This window comes from Osmerus eperlanus, chromosome 23, assembly GCF_963692335.1.
Source record: "Osmerus eperlanus chromosome 23, fOsmEpe2.1, whole genome shotgun sequence".
Taxonomy (NCBI): Eukaryota; Metazoa; Chordata; class Actinopteri; order Osmeriformes; family Osmeridae; genus Osmerus; species Osmerus eperlanus.
This window is the reverse complement of record NC_085040.1, coordinates 4,746,039-4,769,934: the sequence shown is the minus strand read 5'-3', so window position 1 is coordinate 4,769,934 and position 23,896 is coordinate 4,746,039. Positions and strand designations below refer to the sequence as shown.

Genomic DNA, 23,896 nt, shown 5'->3' with positions numbered 1-23,896 from the left:
TTCATTTTTTTTATCAGTGATTACAGACAATGTAACTTTTAAGGGGGTGACATGAGCCAACAAGCAAATTGGCCAATAATCGATTACTAAAAGACCTTCCATGAAAACCAGGAACCAATGAAGAACAACCGATAGGCTCACAACGATTCCGCGTGCAGTCAGACAGATGGCAATAAGCAGGCAAGGGAATACCACTGGTGCTGGTTAAGTAGGAAGTGCATTCAACACTGTATCTCTGGGTGTACTTAAAAACATCTGTTCTTGATTTCGATGTGAATATCAAATTCGACTCTTCGAAGTAATTTTGGTAGTTGCGTTGTCGGCAAGAGTTATCAACAAGTAAATAGCTAAATATCCATAGCGACATCTGGGGTGGGCGAGACTGCTGCTGTGGCTTGCTAGCTGGTAGCTATAGCTACAGCTGACTGTCGTGGACCAAACGGCTTGAGTTAGTTGGGCCTGGGTACAATCTCTGCCTGGTTGATCTGCATGCTAGCTGGATAGCTAACAACTAGAGTAATAGTCTATATTTTCTGCAAGATTACGCAAGATTACGTTATTCAGATTTGATTGGACGACCACATACTAATACCAAATGGGTGAGTATCAATTGATCAATTAGTACTAGCTAGCCTTAACATTGGCTAGCTAGCTATAGTATATTACATGTGTACAGTACAGTAGCTAGCTAACGTAAGATACGCATGACTGCTAAAACTTGATGCATTTGTATAAGAGCGATTTTACTCATGGGGAATTGATGGCTACTTCTCATCTGAAGCAGGATTAATTATTTGAATCTCTCGCAATCATTTCGGTGTCTACAGTAGCGCTTGGCCGGTGGGGTGTGAGAGGAGGCAGCAGCAGCTAGCGGTTCGCATGGTCACTTGTCAGACTCAGCATCCCATGATTATGTAACCTGAGTTATGCTGGGCCGAAAACTGTCGGTCTGTGCTCATTGAGAACGACACAGCTATTACAGTATATTTGTACGTTACAGTTTTTTGTGGGCAATGTAAAGCAATGTATTGGGAATTTGAGCACATTACAATGGCAGCCAGGCAAAAACCGCAAATCTGAGAACCATCCATAAAATAGCATTAATAACGATGATCCAATACTGCTCCACAATAGCCATGCATCCAGATGTTACGCAATAACACCATGCACGCAGCAGACAAGATTGCCGTTCATATTGCATTTGATTCACAACCTATTCATGCGCTCCACATTTTGATAGTAGGTACTTGCCATCCTTATGCTTAGACTGGATGCGGATTGATTGTTATTTAGAAATATTGGACCTCATCCACTTAATAAATTGGAAAGGGATATTCATCTGTCAAGATATCAGTAAAGGCTTGCTTCTGTTTATGACGTTGAAAGCCTCATCTCTCTGCCATAGTGATCTTTTTACACTCGTGGCGTAGAACACTTTGGGAAAAAGAGTGAATTGATGTGGAATTGTACAATGTTTTAATCCTAATCCTTTTTGAACGTATTCAGAAAGCATATGTGGAAGGGCTGGTGTGTTTTTTTTCTTCTTCTTTATATTTGATGAGCACGCTCAGTACAGCGCTCTTTGGGTTGAGGCAGTTAATAATACAGACAGCGGGCTGTGGAAATCACTGAATAATTATTAGACTCATCCCAGAGTACAATTTTTCTAGACACCAAAATGATCCATTGCTAGGCCCCAACACAAAGTACCAGTGTGCAAATGACAAAAGCAGTAACTGTTTGCCTTCACTAAATGCTTTGAAAAGCAGCTGTATTAAGCCATAAAAGCCCCTATCCCCATTTCATAGTGAGAGGGGTCCTTTTTGTCAACTTTAGTTGACAAAAAGGAGTCAGATGGCTGAGTGGTGAGGGAGTCGTGAGCTAGTAATCTGAAGGTTGCCAGTTCGATTCCCAGCCGTGTCAAATGACGTTGTGTCCTTGGGCAAGGCACTTCACCCTACTTGCCTCGGGGGAATGTCCCTGTACTTACTGTAAGTCGCTCTGGATAAGAGCGTCTGCTAAATGACTAAATGTAAATGTAAACATTTATCTTGTGCTATCCAGGACATTAAGATGTCTGTTGCTCGTGTGAGTAAAGGACACAAAGCGTCACTGAAGTAAATCTTAGTAATCTTACAGATTGGCCTAGATACTTGGCCCAAATGTATATGGTTCTCATGGTCAAATATATATGATGGAACCACATTTGTAGAATGGAAGATAATTTACAGTGCTTGTGGACACTGGCTATACCCGTTCTGGGTGAATTAGGACCTATACTCATCATTTTGCTCATTTTACCCCAGCAGACAATCTGAGCGAAGCGTTGAAGAAGCTAAAGCTAACCACTGCAGATGGTTCCTCAGACAGTGTGGACAGCTGCCTAGACTGTCTGCTCAAAGCACTCGCTCACAACAGTAAGTTATTTAATTTTCTCCCAAGACTCATCTTGTCGCTGTTCAGCTTTGTGTGAACTACTCATTTATAGAGTTGTGTCCCTGCAGCTACAAGGAGAGAGGGTTCAGTTGTCCAATTCACTGTTAGAACACTATAGGTTTATTAGCAAATAAACTATTTGTATCCTTCATTTAAAAAGGGCTAGGATTTAAAATATCTTTTTGACATCAAATATGGAAATATTTGAATACATACATACAAATATAAATATATGTTCTTCTTGAAGAACCACTACAATCAATACTAGTGACTGGTGTATCCATTCCACACCCTTGAGAGGTGTTCTCACGTGTTTTGCCTCTCGTCTCCTGTCTCTTCCAGATGTGGAGGCCAGTGAGAAGGTCCAGGAGACGGGTCTCCTCCCCATGCTGCCCACACTGCTCGCCCCCCAGTCCTCCTGCACCCCCAAAGTAGCCAACATCATCGCTGAGTTGGCCAAAAATGGTGAGGTTCGCCATCTTGCCACATCCTCTCAAAATACTTTTTCAGGCTTTTCAAACGTTACTCTTACTTGTTTTGTCTTTCTGCATTTTAGTCTGTGGTTTAATTTTTTGTTGTTGTGTTTAATTAGAAGAATCCTCCAAGTTTACGCTACTACATGTTATTCATTTTCTTTATATTTAGTTGTGCAGCATCTGTGAGACAAGCATCCAGCTTGTACTTTATGTTTATAGATTTAGAGATGCCATTCTTTAGTCAATGTCCAAATCTTTTCAAGGGTCATCTATGTATGAAGAAAAGGAAACGGATATGTAATCTGTCTTGTTTGCCACCTCCACTGCCTTTATTTGAATGCTGTCTTTTCCAGTTTTATTAGTAACAGATGGCACTCCAACAGAGCACCACAGGAGTGTTTGTGTTTTGGAGGAAATGTTAGTGCAATTGAAAGTAACAGCTAGCAAGCTAACTGGCTAGCTCAGTTAGTTGTTCTGTTTCTAGTAACTAGTGATGCTAGATTAACATTGACTTTTAGCAGACATGGTAAAAAACAGTCCTAAAACTGAAGGGTTTCTCCAGTTTTTTTGCCCCCCAGACACAAGTGTTTTTTTGTTTTTTTGAGGAATAAAGGAAGTGAATGAAAGTTATATGAAGAAAAGGTTTGGATAATGAATGGGCTTTTTAGCAGCTTCCAAGGCAACAGCTAATGATCACTACCCGCTGCTGTTCCAGCCTTGGCACCAATTTGTTGGCATTTATCTGTCACCGCCCCTTCGGAAATGTCTGTGCCCGGTCCACGGGAGGCCAAGTGCCTACTGTGCTGAAAATAACTCCTTTTGAACATTGCACAGTAATTCGTAATACGCTTACATTTAAGTGGAATAAAGTTTGTTATGACAGTTCAATACAAGCAGCACATGCAACAAATCACTCATGTTTGAATTCTAAAATCCACTCCACAGATTCCCAGTTAACTGTTCAGGAAAAATAAGTAGGTTTTTAGGATTGGTAGCAGTATTACCTTTTCCTTCGCTCCGAGTCTCGATCAGTCCAGAAAACGTCAAGGTTTAACCCGTACTAGAAAATGTGTTTTAAATGACTGTTTTGAGGAAGGGCTCTGAAGAGACAAAAGTAGGTTGGGTGCTTTGCTATCAAAGTGTTGTGTTTTTTTTTTTTGTTCTCTCTAGAGTTTATGCGTAGCCCGTGTGTGGAGGCCGGCCTCATTCCCCCTCTAGTGCAGCTGCTCAGCTCCTCAGACCAGGAAGTGCTGCTCCAAACCGGCCGCGCCCTGGGCAACATATGCTATGACAGCCGTAAGTAACCACCTCGCATCCATGGATAGGATCTCACACCAGGACAAATACTTCACTCAACCAGTGTCTGTGCTTGAACAAGACAAAATGTGGTAAATCTGATCATGTTGGAACAGTTGTGATTGGCTACAACTGTCTCTCTCTAAACCCCCATAACCCCACAGAGTCATGCATCAAGATTAGTGCTGTTTCTATTCAAATGCCGGGTAGAGGCCAGAATAGGTCATTAATAAACAGCAATGCATGCACATAATCAATTAATATTGTATGTGAGCAAAGCTTTTTATAGCAGTCAGACACACACAAACAAATCCAGTATGTGTGTAAATCTATTTTTAATTATAGTTGTTAGGTGTTCCTGGCCTGCGGGGAGCTGCAGCTTCCAAAGACCAACGACTTGCAGTATCTTTCTGTCTTGAGGAAGGATTGTTCAGGATTATTTTCTGAATGAAAATTCAGATGGGGGGGGGGGGATCAAGTGTTTTCTAAACGTTAAAGGATGGGTGTATGATACCTGCTGTTTACTGGAATCTTGGGGCTTGTGTTATGTCATTTTTGATGCCAGCTTTTATATTTGGAATTGAAAGTAGTTGCTTTTAAAAAAAATTCTGTGATCAAAAAGATCAGTCATTTGTATGGTTCGAAGGGAAGCATGTCTGTCATCTGTGGATCACTTATTGCATTCTGGATGGCTGGTAGAGATGCAGCTGTTCATTTCTGACATGCCACAAGTCACCAATATGATGAACAGGATCTCATGGGTCCAATAAGGAAATGTATGAACCTGCTTTGAGTCATGACCCGAAAAGAAGCTTGTCAGAAGGGTCGACATTAAACCACCAAACCAACGACATCCCAAGCAAAAGAGCAGGTCCTATGACCTAGATAAGACCCCACCCTCTCTCCTGCTCCCACACTCCTTACCTCTCTCTCCCACACTCCTTACCTCTCTCTCTCCGACACTGCTTACCTCTCTCTCCCACACTCCTTACCTCTCTCTCTTTCCCACACTCCGTACCTCTCTCTCCCACACTCCTTACCTCTCTCTCTCCGACACTCCTTACCTCTCTCTCCCACACTCCTTACCTCTCTCTCTCTCCCACACTCCTAACCTCTCTCTCTCCCACACTCCTTACCTCTCTCTCTCTCCCACACTCCTAACCTCTCTCTCTCCCACACTCCTTACCTCTATCTCTGGCCTTTTTTATTCTTCATTTCTTTGTTCCCCATCCCCCACCCTCCCAATTCTTGGCTCACTGCTGAGGAAGTGGGCTGGCATCCACAGACTAGGAGCACCAGGCATGTCCAGTGAGATGACTCATCCAATTCTTCCCTCGCCAGCTACCTGCCAGACATCGCAATCTACACATTTTTACAGAGATGGTGACCATGTACAGTGGGCTGGTGCACGTAGTGTTGAAGTGACTCATGGGATGCATTTTGACTCCTCTTCTAAACTTTACGGATGATATGACAAGGTTTTTGTGTGGATTACATAGATATATTTCTGGTACTACTATATTTACTTACACTTACTGTTGGTGTTTGGGTATTCAGGATGGTACACAGTAGTTTTTGGTACACATAGATTAGTCTTATTAGCCAGCTGCCTCAAGAAATTTTTCGCTTTGCATTGAGTTTCAATTATCATATTTTAATTGTTACTTTTCATTGTCATTTATCATTTTGATACAGCATTTGTTAATTGCATGTGATTGTTTTTTATTTTTACTTAATATTTCTCTTGTTATTTTTATTGATTTTCTTTCAGGTGGTTGTTTGAAGTGGTTGATTATTTTTGTCCCCTGACCTCTTTGTTTTGCAGATGAGGGCAGGAGTGCAGTTGACCAGGCGGGAGGGGCACAGATAGTAGCTGAACACATTAAGTCCCTCTCCCAAAATACTGAACCGGCCAATGGGACACTCTTGACTGTCTTTTGTGGCATGCTGATGAACTATAGCAATGATAATGGTAATGACCATCCCTCTAGAAGGAGAAATTATCCAAACCTAAACAGCATTTTGAGCTAAGAATTGATCTATGTAGGCCCCAATTTATAATCAATTCTTGGGTTATGTTCCATATTATAAATCAATATTTATAAGTACTTTATTTTATATTAACTGACTACTATATTGTGATACACTGAATGTACACACCAAGCCAAAGAAGACTAGTGCAGTCTAGTTTTGTGGTAGAAAGCAGTGTAGCTGTCTGTGGAGTCTGTATCTGGAAATTGTCATTACTGATTGTTTCGTGCAGCATCTTGGGTGTCGGTGGCAGTGCAGTAGGGCTGTGCCTGCTAATTATCAGCTCTTGTCCTCTCTCCTCTCTTCATTTTTCCTGATTTCTCCACAAACCTCCCAGGTGCCGATACCAGGGTGACTGTTCTGGGCACTTGGACATTGGGCTGTTTAATGGGCGCCAGGCAGGTTTATAGTGTAGGAATGCATTGTCAGTATTTGACACCCCTCCCTTGCCCCCTGCCTGTAGACCATCCCACCCCGAGGTGCTATGACTGCCTCCATGAATAATTGAAGTATGGCCAAAGTAATGTTACTTCTTTCTCCTCTGTCAGCAAGATGCGTGTTGGTAATTGCCTTTCGATCCATTATTGCCCTTACAGTCCGACCAACGCAAGGTCATTGACTTCCCTGTAGGCGAAACACATTATAAGGAATACGCTATTACAAATGGAAAAGAAAGCATTTGGGATATGACTTGGAGACAAAATGTCTCCAGGTCAACAGAAAATACAATGCCGTTGGAACACAGGTCGTTCTTAGGGCTAATGTGGGACCTGTGAAGTGCTCAGCCGAGTCACCTACGGGCTGTTCTAACACATGGACCACACTTATGTATAGATAAAGTGACTATGTTAGAATAATGGAAGTCAGACCTTTAACGCACAGGCCAGAGAGTGTTGTCTTTTACATTGTGTAAATGAGTCTGTCATGGAAAAAAGCATTTTGCTGAGAATTGCATGCAAACGGCTTAATATGTTACAAAGGAAATTAGTTGTTGGATGTTCACTCAGTTTGGATGGTGGCTGCAGTAATGGGCAGACATGTACAAAATCCATTAACGTCAAGTTGAAATGTATACAATAGGTCTACTGTGAATTACGGTTTGCTTGTGTGTCAAAATGAGCCACTCATGCAATTATCCTAATGCAAATTATCTGGTTGTTTTTATTATGTTGATTGAACAATTTTCCAGCCACATTTCTATGCTAACAACATTATCATCTTTTCAAATGATAATTTAGTCACTTTTCATAATTGTCACTCCTCTCCTTTTTCGATCACTTGCCCTCCTTTTTATAGTAACCGTATAAAATCTTCATTACCGGCTTGCCAGTTTGTCTTTCTTGACAGTCTATTTCTGCTGTCTTAATGTCTCTCTCCCCCCCCCTCAACCTTAATTATTTTTCCCACCTCTAGCTTGTCATCAATTAGCATCTTGACACTAAACCAACTGCTTTCTCTCCTCTCTCCTCCTTAGGCTTTTATAGTTGCTTTTCCAAGTATCACTACTGCTGTCAGGGACATGTATCTGCACTGTGGTCTACTGTGTATAGTACCAGGCTGATTTACCACCATAGATATGGTGCAGATCAATTTTCCTGATTGTACAAACTCTTTTTAGATACTGCTTTTCGCCCTGTAAACCCTGTGTTATTGGGTGGTCTGTTAAAACATTTTATCATGACCTTTAACAAAGTTCACCTGTGTTTTGTATGACTGTGACTAAGGTAGTGGCAGAGGTAAGCCAGCATACACACGAAAAGATCAAATCAAAGAACTAGTCAAAAACCTGCACACCTGTTGCTCTCAAGGAACCCGTTTTAAAAATGGCCCGGCCTCCTGGCCTGTAGGGGGCAGCTCTTAGTAATCGCCTCGTTCTTCCTCTCCTCGTCCCTCTGCAGACTCCTTGCAGGCCCAGCTGATCAGCATGGGGGTCATCCCCACCCTGGTGAAGCTGCTGGCCGTCCACTCCGACAACGTGGGCCTGACCGAGATGTGCCTCATCGCCTTCGGGAACCTCGCAGAGCTCGGTGGGTCCACGGCCCTGTCTGCTGGTCCTCCGACTGGAGACGCTGTGTTTCAGAGCTGATGCGCTTCAATAGGGAAACGTTTGTGCTCTTGGCACAGCAGTGACTAATCAAGTATTCACATCAGCGATGGTGGGGGGTGGGGGGGTGGGGTTTATGAGGAGCCGAGAAGGATGATTCATGGTGATGTTCCCACAGGAGACACACTGTATACAACAGTATACCAGCTGGGGTCCGGTGACTCATGGTCCACAGTGAATCCTCGGGCCGAGCAGATTCCAGTCATGTCTGTGTTGCCTGTCTCTCCCTGCAGAGTCGAGCAAGGAGCAGTTTGCCTCAACGAACATAGCGGAGGAGCTGGTGCGCCTGTTCCAGAAGCAGTCTGAGCACGAGAAGAGGGAGATGATCTTTGAAGTCCTCGCTCCTCTGGCCGAGAACGGTAAAGAGGGGGGTGACCGAAAGGAGAGGGAGAGGAAGAGAGAAGGATGGAGTGGAAGGGATGATAGTTTGTGTTGTTCATTTTGGAGTCAATCGATAATGCCACCAAAAAAACCACCACGTACCTATGTTTACCTTGAACACATCGTGCTATATTGTTTGTTAAAAATGCAATTTGCTCCCGGTGCACTACTTTATGTATCTCATTTTAACATCAGTGTGAATAGTCATGTGTAGAAGCTCAGTTGTGTTTGCATCTGCTGCGCTCGGGTGCTCCTCTGAAAACATGTCAGCTGTTTGCCTGATGACAATGAACAGATCATGCCTGAGAGGAGGGAGAGAGAGAGTGTGTCATTGTCTGTGTCTTGCTTGTATGACTGTACACTCCGACTGTTGTTATCATCATTAGAGGCCCCCCCCTAACTGCCAGTCTCCAAGACAACGTCCTACTTAATTCCACTCCAGAGAACAGTGTCTCTCCCCTGTTGAAACATTTCAAACCCCTCGTGTCATCCTTAAGCGAGTACCACCTGAAAGCACAAAAAGTAACTTGCAAAAACTGGCAAAATGGCAGCATTTATTCAGTAATATTCTGTCTATACATACATCCTATTTGGGATTTATCTTAGGTTGGTTCTGGCTGAGCCGTGTTCAAAAGAAGTGTTATCAGCTGGATAGATTGTCATTAGTTTGAGGAGATGTGGTGTGAGATCTCTGATTTTGTCCTGCCTGATGAGGTCAGCATCCCAGTGTCATACGTCTTTTGTTTTCCCACATCCTCCAAACCGCCTATCACCTCTTCCCTCCTTTTGGCTTCATCGCTTTACTTCTGCTCGTCCGCCTGTCTCTCCACTCTCCGACGCTCACCCCCCGCACACCCACACCCTCACCCTCACGCCCACACACGCTCACCCTCACGCCCACACACGCTCACCCTCTCGCCCCTTCTCCCTCAGATGTGATCAAGCTGCAGCTGGTGGACGCCGGGCTGGTGGAGTGTCTGCTCGATGTTGTGGCTCACACGGTGGACGGGGAGAGGGAGGAGGAGGTAGCACAGCTCAAGACGGCCTCTGACCTGATGGTGCTACTGCTGCTGGGAGGTATACACACACACATATCACACACACACCCCACAGTTGCCAGTAGTATTTTTTAATTAATTTTTTAGGTGAATATTTTATACTGAATAGATCTGATTTGTGATTACGTATATGTGTGCATATGTTGTGTCTGGTGGACGTGTTTTGAGCAAGCCTGGATATCTTTCCCAGCATTCTTAGCGTCGCTAGTCACAGACTGATCCCCTAGTGTGTCAGCACCTTCTGGCTTGTCTGTGTGTTGCACTTTCTGTCGACTGAGGATCTCTCCCTGTGTCCTCGGCAGATGAGTCCATGCAGAAGCTGTTTGAAGGGGGCAAGGGAAGCGTGTTCCAGAGGGTGCTGTCCTGGGTGCCATCCCATAATCACCAGCTACAGCTGGCTGGGGCACTGGCCATTGCCAACTTTGCCCGCAACGGTGAGCCATACACAGCAATCAGGCAGAGAAAAAAAAACAGGTTAACCCTTCCTTACAGGGTTCCATAACACAAACAGTCTCAGTCAGGGTCTTGAACGCAACCGATTTTCCTCCAGAGGCACTACAGGGCGTTGGTGTCGAGACACACAGTCGATTTTTCCTATCTCCCAATATTCCTAAGGCGCCTCTCTCTACCTCTCTCTCTCTCTCTCTCTCTCCTCTGGCAACACCCCAGGTAGTCTCTACCCGTCAAGGTTTCCTCCCTGTAAAAGAACACAGCTCTGACTGGGCTGAACGCCAGACAGCCCGGTCCCTCCATACTGTCTCAACCTGCTCACTGTCCTCCTACACTCTGCTGTTCTGCCAAACCAAGTTGGAAACAAAAGTTAAAGAACAAATCATTTTTGGGTGTGATAGATACCTGAACCTGTTTTAGTATGAGCTTACCACATGGAAAACCTCGATATTCCAACAAAAAACTGATGTAAAAGGTGCTTATAACGAAGGAAGGACTAATGTATGTCTGTCCTCAGATGGCAACTGCATCCACATGGTGGACACGGGCATCGTGCAGAAGCTTCTGGACCTGCTAGACAGACATGTGGATGAGGGGAACGTCACGGTCCAGCATGCCGCACTCAGCGCCCTTCGGAACCTGGCCATCCCAGGTGACTTCAGTTATTCAGATGTTTTTTATTCCGGCGTCCTGTATTTTTCTGGTTTACCTCAACTTACATTTATCATGGGAGCTGAGTGTAATATATCATATTAAAAGTACAAAATATCACACATTTGTAGACGATGTAAAAGTGAGCGATGTGTTTCTGACGCATGTTTCCTTCTCTTTAGTGGTGAACAAAGCCAAAATGTTGTCTGCCGGAGTTTCAGACATAGTCTTGAAGTTCCTTCCCTCGGAGAGACCACCTGTTCAGTTCAAGTTGCTGGGCACGCTACGCATGCTCATCGACACACAAGGTACATCTTTGGGATTCATGGGAAATTGAAAAATAACAAACAACAACAACGTATTAGCGTAGCAGGGTTTCGTCTCGCTTGTACTCCTGTGGCTTGGAGATCTGTTCCTCTGGGGGGTTGAGGCACAGGGAGCTCCACAGTCCTCCTGGAGAGGGTTGACTGGAAGGGATGACTCAGCCCTTTTCCCTCTGCTGGTTGTCTGCTAACACGGTTCTGTTTCACACAACGCAGAGACGGGAAGGAAACCACATAGTGGATTCATACAATTCTTTTGCCAAAAATGGATGGCTAAAGATGTGTTTTGCAGCCTGACTTCTCTGCAGCTCTAAGTATCCAGCATGAGAGGAAACTTGGCAAGGCATGAGCTGTTAGCCTTGTCTCAGGTTGGCTTTAATAGAAATCAATGACTTCCTCCATCAAACTTATTTGTGGACCCCAGTCGGACAGGGTGATGTGAGTGCAGTTGACAGAGTATTAGTAAAGCCTCGAACTGAAAGTGTCAACACTTGCTGGACACTCATGAATACCAGACCTAGGTCAATACAAGGATCAAATACCATACAGCATTTAACTCTTGACAGTTCTGACACATCTCATCAGCCATTGGACAGTTCCATTGAGGTCATTTAGCTGGGTTTCGTACAGAGGTGCATCTCGAGTATTGGACTGTGTTTGACCTAGATCTGAGGACTCATGCTTGCACAGCAAACACCGCAGGGGCCCAGATAAACCATCGCTCCAGGTCCTGCTGCTGTGATACCAGCTGCTGTGGTCCTTCTCATGTCTCCCCAGTGGACGCTGCCGACCAGCTGGGGACCAATCTGGGGCTGGTGGAGAGGCTGGTGGAGTGGTGTGAAGCCAAGGACCACGCCGGCGTGATGGGCGAGTCCAACCGGCTGCTCTCTGCTCTCATCCGTCACAGCAAATCAAAGGTCAGTGGTTTGCTACCATGGTGATGTCACCCCCTGGATTGATTCGTTGCTCCTTAATGGATTTTGCCATATTTGTTTGATCCAGTAGAGAAGAATGAACATCTGGGGCTTTTCGCGGAGGGTTGGACCATGTCGGGAATGACGACATCCTCATGTTGTCCTCATGACGTCCAGACATGTTGATAAAGGCTAGAATTGTCTTTCGTCTTTAAACTAGAGAGATACTAAAGTGTCTTACCAACGAGAGAGAATTGTATTTTTCCGACAGCTTGCAGCTTGGCGTGCTGCTCTGTTGTACCTTGCTCTCCTGCTGTGTGTAAACAATCAGTGACACAGGTACTGAAAATAGGAAAGGGCCATTTGGCCTGCTAAAGTCTGCCCACTGGTGGACTGCTACACAGTGCACCAGGCGTCACTGCTTGTCCTCCTTACATGACATCACCCTTATAACTAAAAGGTCTGTTGAGCCGGCGCCAAAGCATCTTCAGAGATAGTACAGCGACACATCTTCCTGTCTGTAGGAGAATGACTCAGTAAAACCTCCCACCAGTTTTTTGGATTGGCGGTCTGATTACACGGATGACCGATCAGTGTTTTGTGGGTTTCAGGATGTTGTCAGAACAGTCATCCAAGGAGGTGGAGTCAAGCACTTAATAACCATGGCAACCAGCGAGCACATGATCATGCAGAACGAAGCGCTGGTGGCGCTGGGCCTCATAGCAGCCCTGGACCTGGGTAAGGGTTATGAGGGATGGACTGCATGCACAATACAGACAAAGTTGACCATGGTGATGTTGTACAAGGGGGATTGTGCTAAAGATGTAAAAAGCAAATCTTACTGACGTGCGTTTGTAGCTTGTCAAAATTCAAGCACATGATTTGTATATTCTAGGGAAATACATCAAAATCACATATTTTACTTGTGTTGGACTGAAATCTTGCTTCACCCATTACAAACAGGAAGCGTGCCAAAATGTTACTAACGGTGAGTGGGTTGTGATTTGACAGTTGGTGCTGAGAAGGACTTTGTTGGGTCCAGCCTGGTGCAGGTCCTTCACAAGCTGCTGTCAGACGAGAGGAGTGCTCCTGAGATCAAGTACAACTCCATGATCCTTATCTGTGCCGTCATGAGTTCAGGTGAGGCTTTCCACTGTTTCAGAAAGACATGGTAGGCTCAGTGAAGCGGGTTATAAAGCTGCGGTTTCTGGTTCATGTAGTCTAGCCTAGTTTCCAGGCTTTCTCTCATGAAGAGAGCTTGGGAATTGGTTCCTGCTACACAGGGCCCACAGGAAGTAAGGTATTTGCCAACGCACATATAGCGTGCCACTGCATTTACTAGTGTGGTGAATCTTGATAATAAAAATAAAATAAAAAAAGATTTGTGTCCGATGTGGCGTTTCCTGGAATTCTCCGTGACTTATTTCCCGTCTGTGTTTGTCACGTCAGAGCCGCTCCATAAAGAGGTGCAGGCGCTGGCGTTCATCGAGGTGGTCTCCAAGCTGCGGTCGCACGAGAACAAGACGGTGTCCCACCAGGCGTCCCTCACAGAGCAGAGGCTAACGGCACAGAGCTAAACTGCCATGCACACACGCCATCCCCTTCCACACTCTCAACCCAAGCCTGCCTCACGACCAACCTCCCCCCCCCCCGCCCCCCTCACTCTACGAAAACGACTCCCACCTGCTGTACGTGTCCCCCACGGTCATGTGCCAAGGTGAGCCCTGTCCTAGTCTTCAGCCAACGCCTCCCCTAACCCCTGACCCTTTTTATCACCACAACACATGCGCATGCATCCTCCGCTACAAGCAGCTCCCATGACAGATATTCGGTGGCGTAGACAACCTTCCGCAATAGAGAAACAAAGAGACAGCACTCTTTTACGACCATAGCTGTGATACCCATCCACCAATAACTCACTGAAAAGTGAAAAATGCATCCAAGAAAACTGAGAAAAAAAACTGAAAAAAATATATACTTTTGAAATGTATTTAGGTTTGTTTTGTTTTAAAGAGAAGCCTCGCATCCATTATCATGTCCAGACGTGTCCTGTGTAGCTTCTATTACCAGCCGGGTTGAAAACCTGCATGTTTTAGTCCAGTTAATGATGGTGTGTATCGGTGTATACTTTACCCTTGTGCATTCCCTGAAATGCAACCCTGGTCAGTCCTACAATCATCCACAGTGCAGTTCACACATTTTTTGTACTTGCCTTGGAAGTTGAATACACACTTCGACCTATAATCATCTCTTGGTCGGTTCGCCCAGTCCTGGTCCCAGGCGACCTGAGGTCTGATCAGAGGTCCACTAACGGGCATTAGCCTCTACCACCTCTCACTGAAGGAAGGCTGTTTGCTTGTATCTGAACCTGGTCATGAATACACATTCAGTCCTGGTGTTTGTGAGGGTGTACAGTGAAACAACCTAATATGTGTGCGTGTGTGTGCGACTAAGGATTTTCTGATTAGGAGGTTAGGTAAGAACAAAGACTGCATTGAAGGGTGGTAATACTCCATATGGTGAGCTATGTTATATACACAAGTACAGTGTATAGATAGCTATCTGGTATCACCCTGTGCTGATGAGTGGGGATGAGAATCTGGAGAAGACTGCTCTGCACTCCATTCTTGTATGTGTGGTACTGGTCTGGTTGATCTCCCAGACAGTACAGGACCTTTGCATGTGTGGAGGTTTCCCTACTTTAGGGTATTTAGAACATGCACATCCTAGCATGTCAGATACTTGGTAGACACCATAATGTGACGTTAGTCATGTTTTTAAACTTTTTGTTTACTGGTGGTCCACAATTCTTTTTTTTTTGTTGAGTATGAATGGTTATTTATCAAATTTGTACCCTTACAAAGACACAAGCCAATGATGACGTAACCACAAGTAACTGCATACAATATTATACTGTAAACTTAAATGTTTGTTGTAAATGTCATTAATGAGTTGTACATTTGGAGGATTGTAACTGAACAGATAATTAAAGACATGCTGGCGATAAAGTGATTTTGACTGTTGTACCCTTTGTTCAATTGGCTTTTGAGGCCAAGGGATGTTTCTAACTTGAATTATTCTTGGTGGAACATATATAATACTCAGTTAACTAACAGGTTATATAATTTGTTTGGACTGAGTTTCTGTAGATAAGACCTGTATCCATTTGAGCTGATGTCCTTAACAGGACTCACTCACACATTTTGAGAGACAAAGTTCAGACAAACGAGAACTCATCAGACAAACGAGAACTCATCAGACCAACCTTACATAATTTTTCCGTTTTATTAATAAGTTTTGCTATGAAGTGTCAATAGGTCATTACTTAAAATGGGTTGATTTTACAAAGTAATAGGAGGAGGTAGTTAGAAGCACCACCAGTGTTGTGTATGGGAACAGACCTGGCTATGGGCTTCATGGGTAAGGAAGGAAAATGTTCTAGGAAATCATGCGCCAGATGATCATGATTCCTAACGTGATACAAACATGGGCCTGGGATGGTAGTATATGTTTCAGGTTTAAACTTTTGCAATTATGTTATTCCCATTTCTTCAACAAAATGACTACAAAGGTTACCTCAAGTATTTGTTAGAATTCACAAACACTATATACACCCTAACCAAGACTGAAGAAAAAAATTACAAATGTTAAAACAATACTTTTCAGCCCAAACTTAATGAATAATACTATAGGAAATCATTAATGCCCATTTGTGTGTCACAACAACCGGTGGTGGAATGAGAGTTCAGTTCAGCATAGAGTAATCCCACTCCACATTTTACAAACAAATTTAAAAACAATTACATTTAGCTTGACGCTTTACTCAGTGTTACGCTACAACTTATAACCATAAATAATATGACGAAAAAAAGACACACCAAACATTAATGTGTCGTTCTGACAGGCTGGCAGTGCATTTACAAAGTGGAATGCCCTTGAAAAAGTATTACAATGTGCTGTTCCCAGCTGAGTAAGGTGCAGAGGGCCTCCTCCTCTGAGCAAGCTAACGTTTCAAGCTCTGAGCTAGCTATTACACACGTCCACAGCTTCCGAGGCAGGGGCACACATGCTACGAAACCTGGAGAAAGATAGCGGCATTACAGTGTGACCTGTCTAGCGTATAAATCTAATGGGGTTTTCAAAGGAAATGTAACTTCAGAAATACAAGTGAATTCGAATTACCTGTTGGGTCCACAGTGAAGGTTGTGGCAACATCAGGTGAAGAAACTGCGCAGGAAGGGGGAGACAAGAATAACCCATTATACATCACAAATAAGACATACAGCCAAGGATGTTTTGACTGTTCGGAAAGGTGTAAGAAAAGTTTGTCATGGGGAAGAGTTGTATCCATCAATGTATCCCCTCAGTGGCAATACAAAGGAAGGAATAGTATTAGATCACAGCTAATAGCGTTCAGATTGTTTAATAATGGAGGATGATGAGGAAACCTTCAAAGGAATATGAGGTGTGAAGACCAAAAGGAGAGTGGACAGAGGGATTTCATTAAGGAGTGGTTTATATGACCAAGACGCCCCATGTAAAAGCAAGGATGTGATTATGACGTGATTATGAAGTTGTTGTTAAACCCATGTGGGAGTCAGGTGGCTGAGCGGTGAGGGAATCGGGCTAGTAATCCGAAGGTTGCCAGTTCGATTCCCGGCCGTGCCAACTGACGTTGTGTCCTTGGGCAAGGCACTTCACCCTACTTGCCTCGGGGGGAATGTCCCTGTACTTACTGTAAGTCGCTCTGGATAAGAGCGTCTGCTAAATGACTAAATGTAAATGTGATAATGTAACATCACGGAAGTGTAATATTATTATTAGAAAGTATTTTTAAATGAATTTTGCTTGGATTTTTCACAAAAATATGATGAACCTTGTCATTACTGGGGAATAATTACCCAATTTCAGATTTGATATCAGAATCCCAAGGCCCATAGATATCCATACATAAGGTAATTTATAGATTTTTGTCGATTTCAAACATGAACTAAACTATGGTGGAACTTCACAAGACGGACTACAGGAGACTTGTCACACCACGCCTAACCAATCACAATCAACGAGGACAAAAAAAAGTGAAGAAAATGGATCCTTGGCACCCACCAGCCATATAAACCCAGACGAGTCCCTCATGAGTAGTATGCGGGTGCTTTCTTGCTGGCGTAAGGTGGGGGTCGGCGCAGGGCGAGAGAAGGGGGCACCCTGACGAGGCATGGAGAGGAGAGGAGGGGGGGAGAATGAGGCGTGAAGTGACAACGCTGTGCTACAGAAACACCCTTTTGAAGAGGAGGGGGGTGGGGGGGATTTTAGAAACTGGCTCCTGTCCTTCTCAGGGCCGAGCTGTGACGCTTTCATGAGATGATGCAGCTGTGCTGGGAAGCCAGTCAACAGGATATCCACCTCTTTCTTTTTGTGTTTTGTTGAGATGGTTATCTCAGATTCTTAAAGCGATGGCATTCTCTTGCTATGAAGGAATGTGCTCCTAGTGGATCCCCTTGATATAGCCAAACCACCTGTGTGCTGGCATTAAAGAAACATGCATTTATGGTAAAAATGTAATGTTTTTCTCACCAACTTGCTCTCACAGCTTCAATGTCACTCACTAAGTTTTGTGCCAAACATATTCCAAAAATCTGTAAAGGAGCAATACAAAAAACAAATAAATTGTATTAATACATTGGATTTAGGCACATACTACACAAAACATACACATGGAATGTGTTCCCAGTGTATCACCTGCTGTGGAGGGACATGGTTCTCACCTGTAGCAGAGCAATTCCTATGAAGATGCCTGCCACCACCGTAAGGTTGTCCTGGAACCATTTCTCAAACTGCGGCACACAGCCTTTGATGTTAATGTAGGCCTTCTGCTCTGCATCCTACAGGACAGGAACACCAGGTTTACCTCTAACTGGTTCAAATGATCACCATACTAAGACATTTTCAATCAATCAAAAATAATTGACTGACTTGAAGTCATCAACACAAACATTGATTTCCAGTAGCAAACTGCTTATTGACACATTTATCAGTTCTGGAACTGGACCGTTTCACATTTAACACATAAATGTCTCTTTAGCAGAGAGGTAGAAACAGAATCAGGAGAACAGGGTGACTTACCCCTTTAGCTCTGATGTCATAGCCACACTGGGTGTTTATGACATCCTCCTGGCAAAGAAGAATAGGAAGGTTATTCAACTAAGAACATGAAACTGAAGAATCAATCATTTCAACTGTCATACATTATCCTTTCCTGTGTGTGTTTGTGAGAGTGTGACAATGTGTGTGTGTGTGTGATAGTGTGTGTAATAATAGTGTGTGCGTGATAATGTGAGTGTGTGTTTATGTTCCCTACCGCAGGGTCTTTGGTACAGCAGGAGAAAGGCACGCCACACTTCTCCCTGCTGGGGTTCCCATCAGTACAGTTGAAGTAAATATTCAGGTTCCAATCATCAGCCCCAAAGGCACCGCAACAATCCCACTGCAGACAGAACCACATGTTAACTCTCATCCAACACGCCTGCACTTGTGTATTTCGCTATTGTGAAAATATTTGCTTTGTGTGATGTGAAACTCTCCATCGACATAACATTTCTAGTTTAGCGCTAGGACGTCACCTTGGGTGGGAAACTGGGTCTTTAATGAAACGCTTACATAGTCTTGAGTGAAGTCAATAAGGTTCTGAAGGTCGATGTCATCTCGGTAAGCTCTGATGTTATTGTTAATAAAAAAGTTAAGTTGGTCCTTGATCCAGTCCTTAAAGACAAAGGCCAGGACTCCCGCGGTCAACTCCAGGAAGAAGATAATTCCCAGGAACACTGAGAACTACAACAGGAAGGGTAGGAGATAAGAGGAGAGAACATACACAGGGGTAGGTTTATTTCATGAAGACCAACTGTCTAAAATCTTAAATAATATTCTTAACAAATCATGAACAACGTAATACTTTCATAGTACTGTTCAAACATCAATACTTTTTTTACAGTTTTATTATGATTTTGATTGATACATACAAACTTGAGCAGAAAGGTGTTTTCCCTCAAAGCACCGATGCAGCCGGCGAACCCTAGAATGAACATCACTCCTCCAACCACCACAAACAGCCAGACGGGGTCCAGCCCCCCCATGTCTGTGATGGAGGAGATGTTGGACAGAACGCCCTGGACAAACACACTGACCGTCAACTACAACCACAATATTAGCCAGACTAATGCACCTAGACCTAGTGCAAAAGGACATTGTGGCAGACACAACAAGACCTGGTCTTTTGTGGCCACAACCTAAGATTCTCACATTTGGAGCGAGGCTCATAGGTTTGAGTAGGCTTTTTTGTAAGTTCATGTCTACGTACTCACCTTCTCTCCCCAGGCCCATAGTCCAATTCCAAGGAAGGCCACCCCTAGCAACTGTCACAAACAATACCACGCATGATTATTAATCCAAAGACCCAGGTAAAACAAAAATTAGGAGTGTGTGCATTCAATGGCAATACATTTTTTATCACCAAATCGTACAATATTGCTTTAACAAATGGCCTCCTAAATTAACAAATGAGGAAAGAGGAAGTTCTCAGCTCAGGGAGGGGTGGAGAGATGCAGGCACTGAGATGGGGGAGTGGGTTACAATGACAATGAATTGTTGTTTTGTTTCAGGAAAAACTTGTGAGGCCTAGTGCGGCCTAGGAGAAACACTTGACAACAACAAGATCCTTTCCTATGGCTGGAGTAAACCCAAATAGTGTAGGAATTAAAATGGCATATGGTTGATCTAAATTCGGAAACTGCCAGTTTGTTGTACTGTTAAAGTACATGTTACAGTCAACAACATGGATCATTGAGTAGATAGTTGATTGTTAGATCGTTTTTGTGTGAAAACAGATTTTGTGCATTAAATTCTGCTAGCCGGCATCATTTGGTGACCCTGTGTGCCTACGCTCATACTAGAAAGTGCGTGCAACTTATTTTTTATCAGTCTACGAGAATTAAATGCTATCAGCTCACGTGAGTTAAAGCCGATAAGCTTGACAGTACGTTCCGGAAGAAGTGCTCTAATAACCTCAAATGCCTGAAGGCCTTGCAATTGAATCGTTCATATTATAATTGTTGCACCTGCTATGTTCACATCTATTGCAGTGACCAGCAATACTTGTATTTCAAGACCATTCGACTCTATTAATGTACTGTTAGTTAGTAACATATCAAACATAAGGCATGAATGCAAACATATTACCATTATTGTATGGCAAAATATGAAACCGCTAAACCGAGAGATGCAATGATGAGATTTCACATGAGATAACGGTAATAAAAATGCACATACCCAAAATATTATGTTGAATCCGAAAATAAAATATTTGATGCAGCAACTGACTTCATGGCCTTTGTAATGGTTTCCTGTCATCCTTGCTTTTCGTCAACATAGATTTATTTCCAAGTATAACGTTAAATAAACTCCTATGGCTTTGTTCGTGCGGGGGGCAGCCTTCAGCACTTCGGATAATCCTCAACCTATAGGCAATAGTGCTCTATTCCTATATAAAAGGTACATTTTGTAAGTCTTTCTTTCGATCAACGCCTCCAAAAAAAAAAAAAAACACGCCCAGAAACTGCTGCACAAATGTTATATTTCATACAATTCTATTTTATCCTATGCTGTGTCGATTGAATAACGGTTGTTGGTCGTCCACTGTGAAATGTACAGACATGGCTGCTCGTTGTGAAGGACACCTGATGCAACCAATCAGATTTGCAGTAGTGGGTGGGAACTTCCTTAGAGGCCAACGACGAGTTTATTTTTGCATGCATTTTTACTTGCCACAAGTAGGCTACATCACAAAACAGTCAGTTGGGAAACTTGCATAAAAAATATATATATACAAGAGTTAATATACATATATAATACGTAAGTATGCCAAACATTCAATAGTTAATTTATTTCAAGTGTATAACCTGTGACGAATGATCCAAAGAATAGGCCTACACGACAAATGGCAAATTTAGCTTAAAACAAAACCTTAGGTTGTATGACAAATAAACGTGAAAGTAAATATTGTACGCATATTTGATACAATTTGTCTACTTGCTCTCCTATATGCACACACAACTTTTTGCCTTTGCATTTCTCAGGGTTTTGATGAGAACCTCGTCCGTTTCTGTCTTTTGCATCACAGCGACAGAGGAAAATTCCTGGGAGACACAGGTGAAGCTAAAAAACAAGCCACGCGTTACTTACAACACAGTATAAATATAATACAGATGCTAACATCAACACAATGAATGTGAACATCTTCACCTTTTGACTGAACTCTCTTCTCTTGCTCTTTGTTGTCTGAGCTCCTCTGTGGACAGGCCTGACGCCCACATGTTGCAGGAACCCCTGAAAACAGGGATAATCAGTCAGGTAACATACCAGGTGAGATGGATGTATGGCAGCGGTTTGTATACCTTTACAAAGTCCCCGTTCACCTGCAAAAGGAAGCATTGAAACCCGACGGCTGAAGAATCCATCTGGCCAAGACTCCTTCCCTGAAGTCAACGTAGCGGTGGTGGAGGCTGCATGAGGAGTCTGCAGAGGCATGGCGTCGGTGAAGGCATCTGTCTTGTCCGCCCACGGTGCGACATGGCTGATACTGCCTTCGTGCTACAGGGAGCCCTGAACCCATGGCGACCAGGGGTCGGAGGAGCGGCCGAGCCCGATACGTCACCAGCAGCGGCTGGCTTGAGGAGCCGGCACCCAGGCAGTAGAAGCTTTGCGTCAGGGCCTCGTGGAGCACTAGGCTCCCACTCTCATCCTTGTAGCGTAGCTGGAACCCCACCACCTCCTGAAGCTTCTCAGCCAACACGCCGGACACGTTGAACACGTCGTAGCCTGACGGGGGAAGCTGGTCGAGCGTTAGGAGTCTCTCCTCCAGAGGTGCGCTCCCGGTCACGCCCTCCTCCCAGCTCACCAGGCTGTGCAGAGCCACGGTGACGCTGAGGGGGTCGGGGTGGAGGGTCTTGCGAAGCAAGACCAGCTCTGCCCCCGTCATGGAGGGCTTCAGGTGGGATACGTTGAACCAGATCCAGCCTGGAGGAGCACACTCTGGGCCTGGAAACACAGTGACGGTGTTCATTGTGGTCCGAGAAGGTTAGTCAATCACAATCTTACACATATCAGCACTTCATAAAGATCTAAACGTTGGATCATGTTTCAGTTGATTGTAAAAGGTTCTTGTTTTTTCTTTGAAAAACATTGCACTACATTAAACACAAACCTTCAATGATCCTAAAGATATGATTTCAACCTAAACAAAACCTTTGAACTCATGCCAGGAAAGACTCATTGATTTATAGATTTATATTTCACCATTGACTAGAAAGAGACCTCCTACCCTGAACACTCCGGAAGCTCTGCACCAGGGTTCCATCGGAGTTGCCCAAATCTCTGACCTCGTGTGCGTCCAGGAGCTGGTAGACCTGCCTCATGTAGGGGTGTGGTTTAGCCTGGTACGGTGTAGAAAACCTCTCGATGTGCAGCATCTCTAGAATGGCTTTGCTGAGCTCTTCCTCCTCGCCGCCGTTCCCCTGCTCTTCCAGGAGCAACAGCCCAAAAACATAACTCAAGAACAAAAGCATTACAGGAAGAAATCTCAAGCTGAAAATCGTCATCCTAACGCCTTCAAAAACGTTACACTTTGCAAACTGGTGTTGGATAAAGTAGTGGGGTAAAGTAGTCTTATAAGAATGCGCTCTAAGTAAAAATAAAAAAAGTGTGAAAACAACCCTTGATCCCGGTTGGGATAGAGAAGTGGGGTGCTCTCTGATTGGGTTGTGAGACCGCTGAGGGCTTTCAGAACTGTGTGAAAGCAATTACACAGAGAACCCCAGGAATGTCACACTCAATTTGACAAGCATTGTACTGTTTTAAAAGGACTGTTGTGTACTCAGATAGTTTTTTTTTGAATTAGGTGTTGCATTAAAAACAATTACATGTTTGCCTGTAAATGAGCAGCGACATTGGTAAGCACTGAACTTCACCACAGCTATGTAGCTGTGGCCTAAAATTGAGTTATTTGTTTAATCACTCAAACGCAAGAAAGAGGAAAAATATGTATATAATACATTTATATAAATATACACATTTAATATAGCTGCAAGCAGAAGCAAAATGGCCAAATATTGTAAAATTGACATATTAGAGGGTTACACTAACTACCGACAAACGAACCGTAACATCTCTGCATGCATCGGGATTTGAACAACTAGCCCCTGGATTACAGAGTTTGGTAGATTATCCCTAGGAAATCCACAGAAAACTATGGATGCAATATCAAATAAAGTCCACTTGAGGGCATTCACACATTTTTAGTCAGTCACATAACAGGACTGCACAAGAACCACTTGGGCCTTCAGTCACAGACTTACAAAACTATATATTTTATTGCTAAAACTTTATACATTTTGTCAAAAGATTCACCACTCATTGAGCTGAGCATAGCCCCAGGTCTCAGTTCCTGTTTCCATAGGTCAGGATAAGGTTGGCTAACAGACTTCAAAAGCCTCCTGAAACACAAAGATGTCCTTCGCTGAGCCAGATGTTATCACTGCTCTCTCATTATGCCACTAGCGTCCTTGACATTTGAACATACAACTCTTCAAGGGTAAAGGAAGTGTGTCGAGATGTGTACAAAGATAAAACTACACAAAATGCTTCGAGAGACTTTTCTTCGCTGTGTCTTTGCTGTAATTGTTCCTAAAAGGTTCATAATACACAACAAAGCACCTTAGTCCGCTTC

The 23,896-nt window shown here is 43.8% G+C and overlaps 3 protein-coding genes across 8 annotated transcripts; 1 reads left to right on the top strand and 2 right to left on the bottom strand.

Annotated features, from left to right (window-relative positions):
- The first annotated feature begins 138 nt into the window (after positions 1–138).
- On the top strand, positions 139–15,132 carry rap1gds1 (RAP1, GTP-GDP dissociation stimulator 1). Of its 4 annotated transcripts, none has more exons than XM_062449861.1 (16): positions 139–447; positions 546–599; positions 2,310–2,417; positions 2,779–2,901; positions 4,083–4,208; positions 6,034–6,180; positions 8,138–8,266; positions 8,577–8,702; positions 9,658–9,801; positions 10,085–10,216; positions 10,750–10,884; positions 11,066–11,191; positions 11,984–12,123; positions 12,732–12,858; positions 13,132–13,260; positions 13,570–15,132. In XM_062449861.1, the coding sequence occupies exons 2-16, from the start codon at positions 596–598 to the stop codon at positions 13,695–13,697; spliced, it is 1,824 nt and encodes a 607-aa protein (XP_062305845.1). In that variant the 5' UTR covers positions 139–447; positions 546–595; the 3' UTR covers positions 13,698–15,132. The 4 variants fall into 4 exon arrangements, with proteins under 4 accessions (XP_062305845.1, XP_062305843.1, XP_062305842.1 ...); XM_062449859.1 differs by having other exon boundaries at positions 2,307–2,417; XM_062449858.1 differs by having other exon boundaries at positions 139–599; positions 2,307–2,417.
- Positions 15,133–15,758: 626 nt separating this feature from the next.
- Positions 15,759–20,813, bottom strand: tspan5a (tetraspanin 5a). 3 transcript variants are annotated; one of them, XM_062449865.1, is made up of 11 exons: positions 20,443–20,813; positions 19,479–19,529; positions 19,137–19,283; positions 18,778–18,948; positions 18,479–18,604; positions 18,244–18,291; positions 17,886–18,002; positions 17,695–17,756; positions 17,227–17,325; positions 16,303–16,347; positions 15,759–16,198 (listed from the first exon to the last, which is right to left on the bottom strand). In XM_062449865.1, exons 1-9 carry the CDS (start codon positions 20,521–20,523, stop codon positions 17,253–17,255), a joined length of 876 nt encoding a protein of 291 aa, XP_062305849.1. In that variant the 5' UTR covers positions 20,524–20,813; the 3' UTR covers positions 15,759–16,198; positions 16,303–16,347; positions 17,227–17,252. The 3 variants fall into 3 exon arrangements, with proteins under 3 accessions (XP_062305849.1, XP_062305850.1, XP_062305851.1); XM_062449866.1 differs by lacking the exon at positions 17,227–17,325 and having other exon boundaries at positions 20,443–20,810; XM_062449867.1 differs by lacking the exon at positions 20,443–20,813 and having other exon boundaries at positions 19,137–19,330; positions 19,361–19,499.
- A 71-nt stretch (positions 20,814–20,884) lies between these two features.
- LOC134010028 (bone morphogenetic protein 2-B) lies at positions 20,885–22,863 on the bottom strand. The gene is made up of 4 exons (XM_062449863.1): positions 22,493–22,863; positions 21,588–22,209; positions 21,415–21,498; positions 20,885–21,327 (listed from the first exon to the last, which is right to left on the bottom strand). Exons 1-4 carry the CDS (start codon positions 22,767–22,769, stop codon positions 21,210–21,212), a joined length of 1,101 nt encoding a protein of 366 aa, XP_062305847.1. The 5' UTR covers positions 22,770–22,863; the 3' UTR covers positions 20,885–21,209.
- Between the last annotated feature and the right edge of the window lie 1,033 nt (positions 22,864–23,896).